Source organism: Oenanthe melanoleuca, chromosome 2 (genome assembly GCF_029582105.1).
Source record: "Oenanthe melanoleuca isolate GR-GAL-2019-014 chromosome 2, OMel1.0, whole genome shotgun sequence".
In the NCBI taxonomy this organism is placed as follows: domain Eukaryota; kingdom Metazoa; phylum Chordata; class Aves; order Passeriformes; family Muscicapidae; genus Oenanthe; species Oenanthe melanoleuca.
In genome coordinates this window covers 72,164,857-72,178,080 of record NC_079335.1, presented here as the reverse complement: position 1 = coordinate 72,178,080, position 13,224 = coordinate 72,164,857, and the positions used below count along the sequence as shown (strand labels likewise).

Here is a 13,224-nt window from a genome sequence, read left to right as displayed (position 1 = left end):
ATGTGTCTGAAACAGATCATGCAAGATTAGTTCCTCCCTACTGTTAATGGGGCAAGGCAAACCTTCATCTTTCGATGGTTTTATAAAAGCTGATAGTTTATCAAATGTTTAACACTGAATGTCTTTCTGTCTCTGAGAGGTAACCCAGAGGTATTAAGGGGAAGATTTATTGAAGACAAAAGCTGTGTGGTAGGAAAAAGTACTAGCAAATCATCTCTGATTGTTTGAAAGAGCTTTTTCTACTTTGCAAAAAAGAACAATAATCTAGAATTCTTAAAGATAAATAAAGAAGAGATAAGAGATGGCTTTCACCTTTTCCTCTGGATTTTCTACTTAGTGATAGTTATTTAATTATTACTATTGTTAATTCATTGCTTGTTTAATTGTGAGGCCTAAGAGCTTTGAAGCCCATCTAGATTTTGATGCTAGGAGTTACACTATTAAATGAAGATATCCTTAAATAATAAAATTTTTTCTAAAGTTTTGGAGATGTTATTATTTTTATTATACTCTAATTATAGTTATTATATATAACAATGCATACAGATATATGTAATATATATTTATTTTAAAAATTTTAAATGGTCATATAAAGCTATAAGAAATAGCACTTTCAAAGACAGTATGATGTATTGACGTGTAAAAATAAAGTTGTGTATTTATATTTTTGATTCAAATTTTTAGCAGCCTTTGGTCTTCAGTTGACTTATTGGTAGTATTTACACTGGGAAGAAAACAGCATTAAATTATTTGGTCACAAGTTACATTTGCCATTTTTAATATAGGCAAGAAAATATATCACTGACACAATGGGGGAGAAATACGCAGAGGGAGTCGTCTTGGACTTGGAGAAAACATGGGAAGAGTCAGATCCACGCACTCCCCTCATATGCCTTCTTTCCATGGGCTCTGATCCTACGGACTCAATTATTGCTTTGGGAAAAAGACTGAAGACAGAAACATGTTGTGTTTCCATGGGCCAGGGGCAAGGAATCCATGCTCGTAAACTTCTACAGCAGACAATGGCTCATGTAAGCAACAAAATCTGGAACTTTTTTCTCTCTGTATTAAACACTTAGAAATAAAATCCTGCCATGTGATAATATTGTTTGGTGGGTAGTTAATGCTGATGCAAACCCCTACATTTATTTATGTGTCCTAAGCGAGACAACTGTCTTTTCACAGTCCTTCAGTTTGTCATAACAAGCTTCTTGCTCCTTGCAGATGCTTTTCATTGAAAATGGAGTGTTTTTCATATAAAATGGAGTTTTTATAGTTGAGTGCACACTGATGAACATAGCTGAATTGATTTTTTTGTTTATTTGGTTATATCATCAATAAATATTCTTTTGTAGGCATTTCAGATTACATTTCCAGGTTTTTATTTTTAGGATTATGGATGTATTTTGTTAAATGAAGAAAATTAATTCTAAACATGCTATTGATAGTAACATAAACTCGAGAAAAACAAGGTAGTATAGCATTGCTGTATCTATTGCTGTAATCTGAATTTGGACTTGGGAGGAACAATCTGGTAGCACAGGCATTTTACAGGAAGAGGAATTAAAGAACAAAACTGTCTGTATGAGAAAAGTGAGCTGCTCCAATCTGTCATGCTTTGCGCAGCAGGTGATAGTACTACTATGCCTGCTGATGTGAAAATACTGATCTTGCTCTCCTCTGTTATGAGCTTCTTTTTATAACCTGTTTTACTCTGACTTTTGCTTCAGTTTCTTGTTTGATAACTTCTCTCAAGGAACTAATTAGCAGGTCAAATGAGAAGAAACCCATTCAAAAATAGGGGAGAGGAGCACTTTTTGTTAAGAGAAATGCAGTTGCTTTCCCACACTGTCTCATAAGCCCCATTAGTGAAGAGGTATATGAGATGCCTATAATGAAATAGGGTAATTCATATAAAAAAGCTTGACATCTATTGATTGGTGGTAATAGTTTAATTATGTAGGTTAATTTGGTTATTCTCCTGGGATCCTGTGAGGAACAAGATTTAGCAGGTTGCTCTATGCAGCTACTTCTGAGCTCTCTTATATAAGTCAAAATTTATCAGTTTCTATCAGCACTGTAGTCATGAAAAGCTATGTTTTAAATGTATTGAAATGGAAAAGGTAGAGACTACTTGAAAAGACCAGATGAGACAAGTAGGGACCACTTGTTCAGGTGAAAAACCCAAATAAGCTAATACCATCTTCAGAAGAAACAGCCCACATCTTATCTCCCATCAAGGAGTGATTTCAGCTTGTGGGCAATATTGATAACTTTTTATATTCTATTGTTTTAAACTAGGGAGGTTGGGCACTTCTGCAAAACTGCCACCTTGGACTTGACTTTCTGGATGAGTTAATGGACACTGTCATAGAGACAGAGACTGTTCATGAAAGCTTTCGACTGTGGATGACAACTGACATTCACAAACAGTTCCCCATCACCCTTCTTCAAATGTCAATTAAGTTTACCAACGAACCACCACAAGGGCTCAGAGCTGGACTAAAGAGAACATACAGTGGTGAGTGTTAGAATGGCAATGATTTTAAATTAAATTTTGGATTGTGATGCTATTGTGTGGTCACGTTAAACTGCTGGTAGGTGTAAGCTAGTGTGAGGAACTGATCACAATGATACCAAGACACATTCTAGTTTTTGTTTTGAAAATTAAAAAGAGGAGAAGATTTTCTGACATTCTGTTGCCAGAACTAATTGGTTAGCAAAACAGGAAATGCCTTTTCTTTTTTCTACGTGTTGGCTTCTAGTATGTCCGTTCAAAGTGTTTGAATTTTAATTATTTTGTCTTTTGGCAGAAAAAGGGCATGATTGACTATTGATTGCTCTTTACACTACATAAAATAAAGGAAAAAGATTCTGTGCAGAAAACAACTTGACGTGAATTCAACTATAAGTAAATTGTGGGTTTTTTGCCCCTGAAGTTTACTCTTTTAATTTGAGCAACTTAATAACATGCTATAAACTGCCTCCAGCACAGAACACTTGGTGGGACAATAATTTACCCTTGGGAGAGGCAGAGAGCCAAGTGAATATCACTAGAGTGATATTTTAGCACTGATTTAAATTAGTTTTGCAAAAGACGATTACTGTGATTCTCCCATTTGCAATCAATAGGTGTCAGCCAGGATTTATTAGATGCCAGTAAAATGGTGCAGTGGAAACCACTGCTGTATGCTGTAGCCTTTCTGCACTCCACCGTTCAAGAACGTCGCAAGTTTGGGTCTCTGGGTTGGAATATACCCTATGAGTTTAATCAAGCTGATTTCAATGCCACTGTGCAGTTCGTTCAAAACCACTTGAATCGCATGGACACCAAGAAGGTAATTAATGATTTTGTGGGAAAGGTGGATTAACATGATGGATCTTTCTAGTAGTGGAATGTATGTAAATGCTTCCTAATAACTGAACTACAAGAGTGATTTTAATTTATTGTTTTTTCCACAAACATTCAATATTTCAAGTACACCTGTCTACAGCAGCAGACTTAGACATCTAATCCAGTGCATGTTTATTTTCTGTTTTAACTTCTAAGTTACAAAAAAGAAAAAAGGCTTCCCAGCCATCTCAGAAATGTAAACCTTAGAAGTGTAGACCTTCTTTTCAATCCTAATTAAGTCAATTAATTAAAAAGGGATATTTAAAATACTCTTTTAAAAAAATCTATTTCAAGTAAAAATAATAAGATTTTGCCCCCCAACCTATCTTTGCAGCATGAAGAAATCAAAAGTGGTTTTAAATGGTTATACAAGAATGTCTCCTGTGTCTCTCACTTTCATATGGTCAGTTGTCATGGAGAGAGGTCTGTGGCAGTGAAACTCGCAGTTGGCATTTTAAGTGAAAGGAGAATTCATATATATCTGAAACCTTGCTATCTTCAAGATGCTCTTTAATTTGTGAATGAATTATATTTTGAGAAATCCTTGCTGGTGTTCTGAGAATGCAAAACTATAATGAAAAAAGAGTAATAGGAAAGTAACTTTCTACCAAATGGGACAGACATGGTACATCAGCTGTTTTTCCTAAAGCAGATTAAATAAATAAGAAGATGATTAGCCAAAGTCAGTGCTTTCTGCTTGGTTTCAGGGGATCTCCTGGAGTGCTGTTTGTTACATGATAGGTGAGATCCAGTATGGTGGTCGTGTGACAGATGACTTTGACAAAAGACTTATGAATACCTTTGTAAAGGTTTGGTTCAGTGAAAATACATTCAGTCAGGAATTCAGCTTCTACAAAGGATACAACATACCCAAATGTACTATGGTGGATCAATACCTTCAGTACATACAGGTGGGTAAATGAATGCTATTCACTTGTTTCTCATAAGATCCTGATTCCCTATAATTTTTCCTTTTTTTCTGAGTACTTGTATTTTGTCTTTCATTCACAGATTTTAAATCTGATTCCTAGCAGTTGTCATATCTATTAGTAGCAACTAATTATTTTTATCAATGTTATCATCTTCATGACAGCAACATATATTTTGTTTTTAATGCAGTTTGCTTGTGGGACATACCTAAAGGCACAAAGTTACTAAAGAGGGCAAAGAATGGAGTCCACACATTGGGTACAGCCTCTGTGAAATAAAAGGTCTAGATATATGAGAGTAAAAGTTTATTATTAAAATAGTGCAAAGTTGTTAAAACACAATTTGTTTGGTGTGATTTGGGTTGTGGCATGACAAATGGACCACAGCAAGTTATTTGGCTTAAGACTATTTGAAGAAATCTAGCTTCTTACTTAACAGTTATCTAGGGTTATTTTCTGTTTTTTTTATTTGGTTTTGTTGTGTGTTGAGTTTTTTGTTTGGGGATTTTCTGGTGTGGTTTTTAAAATTATTTACTTCTAAATCTGCTCTTGTACTCTTTTTATATTTTACTATGTAGAGCCTTCCTGCTTATGATACACCAGAGGTGTTTGGTTTGCATCCCAATGCGGATATCACCTACCAAAGTAAAGTTTCCAAAAATGTATTGGACACCATCCTCAGTATTCAACCTAAAGATAGCTCTGGTGGAGGAGGTGAAACTCGAGAAGCAGTTGTAGCCAGACTGGCTGATGATATGCTGGAAAAACTTCCTGCTGATTATGTACCCTTTGAAGTGAGTTAATGAAATTCTGGCAAAAACATTTGCTGCATCTTGCCATTTATGGATTACAAAAAAATCACAGAAACAACCAAAAACTTTTCTAAAAGCATGTTTGAATTAATTCATACAGGCAATACTTTACATTTTAAAGAAGTGTGGCCAAACTATTAACGTTTATGAGGAAGTCATTAAACATGTGCTAAAGTGCTTTTGTAAGAACTTTTTCAAAAATATTAAACCCCTTAACGCTTGTCATTTACACTGTGGGGGAGGTAGGATCATAATCATTTAACTGAGGCTGTTGACACTATAAAATTTCTAGTTACATTCTTGCAGCTGTTTATTTGTTAATTTTACACTTTTGATTAAAAAGGTATCAGTGAGTTTGGTTAGAATACAAGACTGCCTGGTATTGTGATGGTCTCCGGGCATTGCTGCTATGTTGAAGCAAAGTAGCTGGGGCAATTATGATTGACTGGTTTGTGCAAAGAGAATCTTGGAACTGCTTGTGGAATTAAAACTGAATTCTTTGAACTAAGGTAAACAGCCTACAAGCTCTTTAAGAAGCATTAGCTCAAAGAATTATATACAGACTAAATCATGACTTAGACTAAGAACATAGCCAGTCTCAGCATCACAGATTTCTCCTGGAACTAATCCTGTGTTTCTCTCTTGCAGGTAATTTGAGGGAGGTGCCAAACTGACCATTTAAGCTCATAAATAAATTGTTGTGTCTCAAAGATCATATTGGGACCTAACATTAACATAAAGCTAACTTTGTTTTATCACTTCTATTGAAGCATCTTTGGTTTTCTGCCAACAGGTAAAAGAAAAACTGAAGAACATGGGACCTTTTCAACCTATGCACATATTTTTACGTCAGGAGATTGAACAAATGCAGAGAGTTATTTCTTTAGTAAGAAACACTCTGACTGATCTAAAACTTGCCATTGACGGAACAATAGTTATGAGTGAAAATCTGAGGGATGCTTTAGACTGCATGTATGATGGAAGGATTCCCACTAGCTGGAAAAAGGTATGTGCACATCACTTGTACTGGAAAGAAATAAAAAAATATATTCCTGAAGAGACCAGATTCAACTGCTAGAATTATAGTAAACATTTTTTTCAAACTATGTTTCAGAACAAGTACTGTTGGAATAGATTTTATTATAAAATAAACATAGTCAAAACAAGCCTTCTTTCATTTATAAAAATTGAAATTAACATGAAGTATGCAGATATTTGCCATTTTAACAACCTGCATATTAGCAGGATACAAAAGCTTGAGAGAGGAGAGTAATTAAAGATGTGATAATGGATTTTTAGCACTGATGTTATTTATTGAGCATATATAATTTATAAATGTTCCTTTTCTGGGTTAAGTAGAGGTGGCCCATCCATCTTGGTCAAAATCAGTGTACTTTGAGCTTGAGTAATAGCCACATAATTACAGAATAGTAGATGCTGGAAAGGACCTGTGGAGACAGTCTAGTCACACTTCTGAAAGCAGGGTCACTTAAAGCAGGTTTCCCAGGAGTCTCCAGAATCAGAGAGGTGCAACCCATTCCAGTGTTTGATCACGTTCACAGTAAAAGTCAATCAATCAACCATCCACCAGCCAAACAAACAAAAAACTCCTTAAGCTGAAACAGAATTTCTGACATTTCATCTTGTTCCCATTGCCTTCTCTTCTGTTGCTGACAAGGATCAGGCTCCATCTTCTTCCATTCTCCACACAACATAAAAACATATTATTTCCTTTGAGCCTCCTCCAGGCTAAACAATCCAGCTCTCAGCCTTTTCCCACAGAAATTGTTTTCAGGGATAATTAGAGCTGTTAATGGCAATTGATGGAAAGAAAAATGGGGAGGTTTTTTTGTTGTTTGCTTTTTTGTTTCTTCTGACAAAGTGTTTTCATGGTACAAAACCTAGGTGTAAACAGATTCTTAACAACACAGCTATATCTTCACATAGTCCAAGTTTAGTTTTCCTTAGGTTTTTTTCAGAAGAATAAAAATGCAGAACAGTTTTACTGAAATTGTGTTGTCTTGATATATTGACCTTGGAATTATAAAGACATGCATGTAATTTTTCTTCTTAGTTTATACAGCTGTCTAATCTTGCAAAAATGGACAATTACCACAGAAATCATTAAAAGTTTAACTGGAACTTGCAATGGAACTTGAATGGAGAAAGAATTTGCTTCAGGTTTCAGTGGGATGCAAAGTTTAAGCATCAGATAAAGGCGAGATACGATAGATGATCTTCAAATATGCTTTGCTAATATTATATTGTTTAATACCATGGGAAGATTCAGCTTTTCTTGACAGCATGCTATTTTTAAACATGTTTACTGTCATTAGGCATCCTGGCCTTCCAGTACACTTGGTTTCTGGTTTACTGAGCTTCTAGAAAGAAACCACCAGTTTTACAAGTGGATTTTTGAAAGTCGACCAAACTGTTTCTGGATGACAGGGTTTTTTAATCCTCAAGGATTTTTAACTGCAGTGAGACAGGTAAATTGTGTTTGAAGTCCTATTCTGCTTATTTTTTTTTTACATGCTTTTAAAAATAAAATGTATTGTCTGATGAAACATGAGTTTATATATTGGCTCCACATATTTGCAGTTATTTTCTTTTTTCCTCTGCTTTCACTCAGAGTCAGGATTGAAGCATGAGAGACAGATTTTCATGTTTGGACTCAGTTGTTTATTAATTCTTGTCTATAGTACAGAGAGCTCTGCAGCACTTCTAGCTAAAGAGCTAAAAGTGAGAAATTTTTGGTGGATCTAGCTAGTTACAAAGTCTTTTAAAGCCTAACTATCCAATTAAAAACTAACATCTATATTATTTATACTTTTGATCCAATGACCAAACACCTGTGACCTCCACTGTGGGATTTTCTATCCAGCCAAAAACCACTACCTAAAATCAAGAAGAAGAAGTAACAAGAAGGGAGAAGAGCCACCACCCAAGAACCACCATCTTGTCCCATACCTATTACCATATTCTAAAACCCCAAATTCCAAACCCTTCACCCTGTGATATTGCACACCTCTATTCAAACTACATACCAGTGCTCCCAACTTCATCACTCAAATCTGGAAGCCTTCTCCAAGGCCTCAAGTCAAAAACAGTGTTCTATTGAGGGTCAGTGCCAGAACGCACACAAAGTTCAAAACTCCCAGGCTTCAGGGTTCCAACATTTATACACATGGGGAGATGTGTGACTGTCTAACATTTCCTGAGCAAACTGCTTTTTCTTCACACATACTTTTTCAGCATATCAACAACTAATGTGTTAAAATATATTTTCTGTGTTGACCAAGGCCCAAATAAGTAGAGGATACCTCACAACTTTATTAAGGTAACCTAGAAAAATATTTAGTCTCATGTTTCCATTGAGATGTCTCTGAGAATGGTCATTAATCCCATGAATATTGCCCCCTCTGTTTTGTTCTGTGTTCAGTACTTACCTGACTGGTGACTGAGCAGAAAAGCTATTCAGAATTTGTCATCTCACTTCTGCTGTTCAGTAGCTGATTAGGTCTCTCTTCAGCAAGTGAGAAAGACTTTCCTTTATTAATGCATATAAATATGATATTTGATGAGCTTGCTAATGTATGTACGTTGACTTGGTGATTGTGTTGGCTGCTCAGCACCTATTTTACTTTAAAAGGAAGCAATAAATGCCTGTGTTGGTCAGCATAAAGGGAGATACTGGAGACAGTAAACATCTGGAACATATAAAACGAAAAAAAAAAAACTCACATGAAAATACAATGGGACCTCAGGAAAAAAAGCCCAGACTTTTGGAGAAGAGTATGAAGATTTGTGATGTAGGAAAAATATCCCCTCTTACTTTGAGGTCTGGGTAGTGTAATCTAAAATTGCAGGCATATAGCCTTGAAATTATGTAATGTATTTCTTTTGAGTGAATAGTCCTAAACTGGGACTATCTTTTGCAACCAAGCTCATGGAAAAGGTTTACTAGGAGGATCCAAAACAGTTGGAAACCAGAATTTTCTCGTTCTGTAAAAAAAGAACTGTGGATATGTAACAACCTAATATCCCAAGTAAATACCAAAGTGAGCTTCTGGGCTTTGTTGTGTGGTAAAACAAATAGAAATGAGAAAGAGGAAGAGCCAGCATGATCACTGAGCAATAAATCCTGAGATTTTTTTAGATCATCAAAGTAAATGCAGTGTGGGGCAAGCATTCATTCCAATTACTTCAAACAAAGATTTCTTGAAGCCATTGAAAGACCAGGATAAAACTTTGGTTTGCCATAACTTATTTGCACAGGATAATAAAAAACTGGGCAACTGAGAACTGAATGTTCTCCAATGCATTAACTAACAGGTTTTTTGCAGTCTCTTTATGTAGCTTTATAGCTGAGTGAGTTCTTACTCATTAGGATACAGTTACTGAAGAATAGAGGTACAGGAAAAGGAAGGTAACCCCAGAAAAATTGTTTAACTTACCACATGAAGGTAACATTTTCTAACCTCATCAAATATGTGAAATTTTTGTGTGCACAAGAGCTGGCCACCATTGGCATTCAGTGCTTGTGTTACATGGTACGGTCTTTAGATATTTTATATAAGAGAAATCAAAATCAAATATAGTGTAAAAAGTACTGAAAGCTTTCTTGTAGTGCCATGCTTTCACTCCCTTAGAAAAAAGTCAGACTTCTGTGAACATGGATATTGTAAAGAATAGATTTCTTTTTTGTTTGTTTTAATTTTTGATTTTTGGTGGGTTTTTTGTTTGGTTTTTTATTTTTATTTTTTGGGGTTTTTTTTTATATTTTTTGTGCTGAAGAGTCATGACCATAAAAATTTATTTCTAATAACTGATGAGAAAAAGAATTTTGTGCTCATGTGCAAATGTAACCACCTAAGTTTTGTCTGGTTTGGGCAGGAAATAACGAGAGCTAACAAAGGATGGGCTCTTGACAGTGTAGTGCTGTGCAATGAAGTCACTAAATGGATGAAGGATGATATCACAAGCCCTCCTTCAGAAGGTGTCTACGTGTATGGGCTGTATTTGGAAGGAGCTGGTTGGGACAGAAGAAACATGAGACTGACAGAATCTAAGCCCAAGGTGCTGTTTGAGCTGATGCCAGTGATAAGGATATATGCAGAAAATAGCAGTAAGTAACAGAATTGTAAAGGATGTTATTTCCCTTGAATTCAATGTATCTTTTTATTTAAGCACATTGAAATTTTTTGGGCTGTAGGGATTTCATGAGGCTGTTGCTAATCATTGTATGCATAGCAAACCTCTTTCAATGGGGGAGCCTTCCCAGTCTTCCATCAAAAATATGTTTTTAGGCTTGCTTCATAATTGATAGTAGGCACTTTTCCTAAAATTTATAGGTCTCTACACATGGTCTTAAGAACTTTGTAAGCCGTTTACAGGTAAACTATACATATTGACAACATATATCCCAGATTGAAAATGCCAGTTTTTACATAAACCCTCTGATCTCTGTAGTCTCCATAACCAAAATCTATATAATCTCTTTCACTCATGCAAAAAATATATGTAATTTATATATATATATATGTATAAAACAAATAAGTATATATACACAATATGTAAGATATACATGGATAATATATATATACACACACACGTATACACATATATATTGTTTTATACATAACATATTTTATATGTTATTTTCTAATGTGTATATTTATAAAAATGTAAATTTTATTTTTTCCTGGACAAGTCTGATTTTGAGCTCATGGAAGCAAGCAAGAGGTGGAATGAGGTGGTGGGAGATGTTTTGTCTTTGAGGCAGTAAAGGAATTTAAGAATGGAAAGGAATCTTATGAGTCTTAAGGACATGCTGTGAAAATGTGTAATTTGTCTTAATGGTGAGTTCTTGCATATAGAATAGGACATGCTATTGAATAGGGATGTAAAACAGAATAATCCACTGCAGAACATAAAATTGGAAAAAATCTGTTGAAAAGCATTCCAGCTCTAAAAGTAAAGCTTGCTAACATGCTATTTTTCATAGCTAGTATTTTATAAAGGGCATGATAGGCAGCCAAGATGCTAAATAATAAATACTGTAGTACTGAGAATAACTAGACTACTGTTCTAATTCTGCAGTGAAGTAGTTGATGACTTGTACTCTAAAATACTAAATGCATTTCAAACCAGGTTGTCCAAAGTAGGGAAATTTTATTTTTGGCATAACACTGAACATAAGAAGCTATGTTCAGTGGGCAGACTGAACAAATAAAAACACTAATTACTCTAGTGTGTCCATTTACATATCTTCAATTGCATCAGTTCCTAGGTGCTCATGTTAAATCTTAAACCTACAGAAATTTCAAAGCATGTATGTCCTTCATCTGGCAATAGCAAATGGAGAGCAGCGTGCAACTGAACTTGAATTCAGTCTTACATTTGCCTTATGATCATTCCCTTAGGACTCAATTTTTTCAAATTATTTTAATTGCTGTTTATGTCTCTTCTGTCTTTTCAGCTGCAAAAGATCCACGTCTGTATTCATGTCCAGTCTACAAGAAGAGCAGCAGAACAGATCTCAATTACATTGCTGCTATGGATCTCAAAACCCGTCAGCCTCCAGAGCACTGGGTACTCCGTGGAGTAGCACTTCTGTGTGATGTCAAGTAATGGTAAAAACAAACAAAAAAGGGTTTCCAGGAGTTCTTTTCTGATTTTAAATGCGAATGTTAATATGTAGTTAGATATACAGTGGAACACTTCCAAAAATATTGTTTCTAAATCATAGACTCCATTATAGTATTTTTATAAAATTGTCTTCAATAAACCTCTACAATAGGCTTATAAATGCTGCATCTTGTAGTCACATTAACTTTGGTGTCTTTGAAAAACCATGACAAATATTTAGTGCTCCTATCACAAATGTGTGCATAAGCACTCCTCCTGTGTGTTTAATTTTACCTTGAATAAAGATTCATTGATTTGAACATTGTTACTTTTTGGTAGTAAAAATTGTTGCATCAGGACTTACCTTCAAGAGGCTAAATGCAAAGCCGGTTTTTTTTTTTTGGTGTGTGTATCTATCGAAAACTAACCCTTATTGCTCATTCATATTAGTTAAAATTCCTCAAGATTATGTTCCAAGATTTATTTCCTAGCTGATAATTTGCTTGCTGTCTAAATAAAGAAGGTAAGGCTGGAAAAATATCACACTTTTTTCATTACTTGGAGAACAAATTCATTATGTTACATAGGAAAGCAAGCATTTGGTGCCAAATAACTCTCAGCGATACAAATGAAATATGTGAAAATCTTTAATAGGAAATACTTTTAATTTAGCCATGGCAATAAATAAATAAAGTTAGAAGGGTTGAAATATTCTTTATTGAACCTTGAAGCACCATGTTCCAACTTCAAGATATCTGGATACTCACTGGAGTTCTAAATTGCCATGGACTCGTGTCTTATACCAAGACCTTCCTCTCAGAAGAAGATGAACATATTTCATCCTTGTGCAAGTCATTAATACAGATAATTTACAAGGCACATGTGCTTCAAATACCGCTTTTCAAATTGGGCATTTTTTCTACTATCATTGCTATAGATACTGTGGACATGTCAAACACAATAGTAATTCTCAGTGAGGGGACTGTGCACATTCTTTTCAGTGTGATTTTCTATGGGAACAGTAGGGAAAAGGATAGTTCCCCAAGCAAGTAATCCCAGTTATTCCAAAGTCTGTTAGGACAGTGAAACAACTCATATTGGCCATCACTGTTTTTTCTGTTTTAGCTTTCTTTTGGTAAAAGGTTTGACTCTTTGGATGTCCACAAAACCACCAGCAGGATGAAAAAATGAGGCAGGGGAAAGTTCAATGAGCCCTTGAAATGTAATATTATGTCAGGGGCCAGAGTGCATACCCTGCTCTCCCAGAGGGAGAACACATGGTGCAGCTTGAATCACACCTGCTTCATTTACTACAGCCTGGCCTTGATCTATGGGGCAGTGTCTGGTTATCCTCATCTCTTCAGGCCTTGCCTTGCTGACACATCTTTCTGGCTTAACCTCATATCTGCCCTGTTATTACAGCCTCATCTGGTAGTCATTGATGTGTTAGCTGGCCCTG

General features: G+C 35.3%; 1 protein-coding gene across 1 annotated transcript in view; it reads left to right on the top strand.

The window, feature by feature from the left end:
- Positions 1 to 12,033, top strand: part of DNAH5 (dynein axonemal heavy chain 5) — a 114,663-nt gene extending 102,630 nt beyond the window's left edge. The window contains 9 exon segments of the mRNA XM_056484091.1: positions 786 to 1,031; positions 2,302 to 2,521; positions 3,133 to 3,338; positions 4,102 to 4,305; positions 4,902 to 5,117; positions 5,929 to 6,141; positions 7,472 to 7,624; positions 10,032 to 10,263; positions 11,617 to 12,033. Of these exon segments, the coding sequence (XP_056340066.1) occupies positions 786 to 1,031; positions 2,302 to 2,521; positions 3,133 to 3,338; positions 4,102 to 4,305; positions 4,902 to 5,117; positions 5,929 to 6,141; positions 7,472 to 7,624; positions 10,032 to 10,263; positions 11,617 to 11,768 (1,842 nt within the window). The 3' untranslated portion in view covers positions 11,769 to 12,033.
- The last annotated feature ends 1,191 nt before the right edge of the window (positions 12,034 to 13,224 follow it).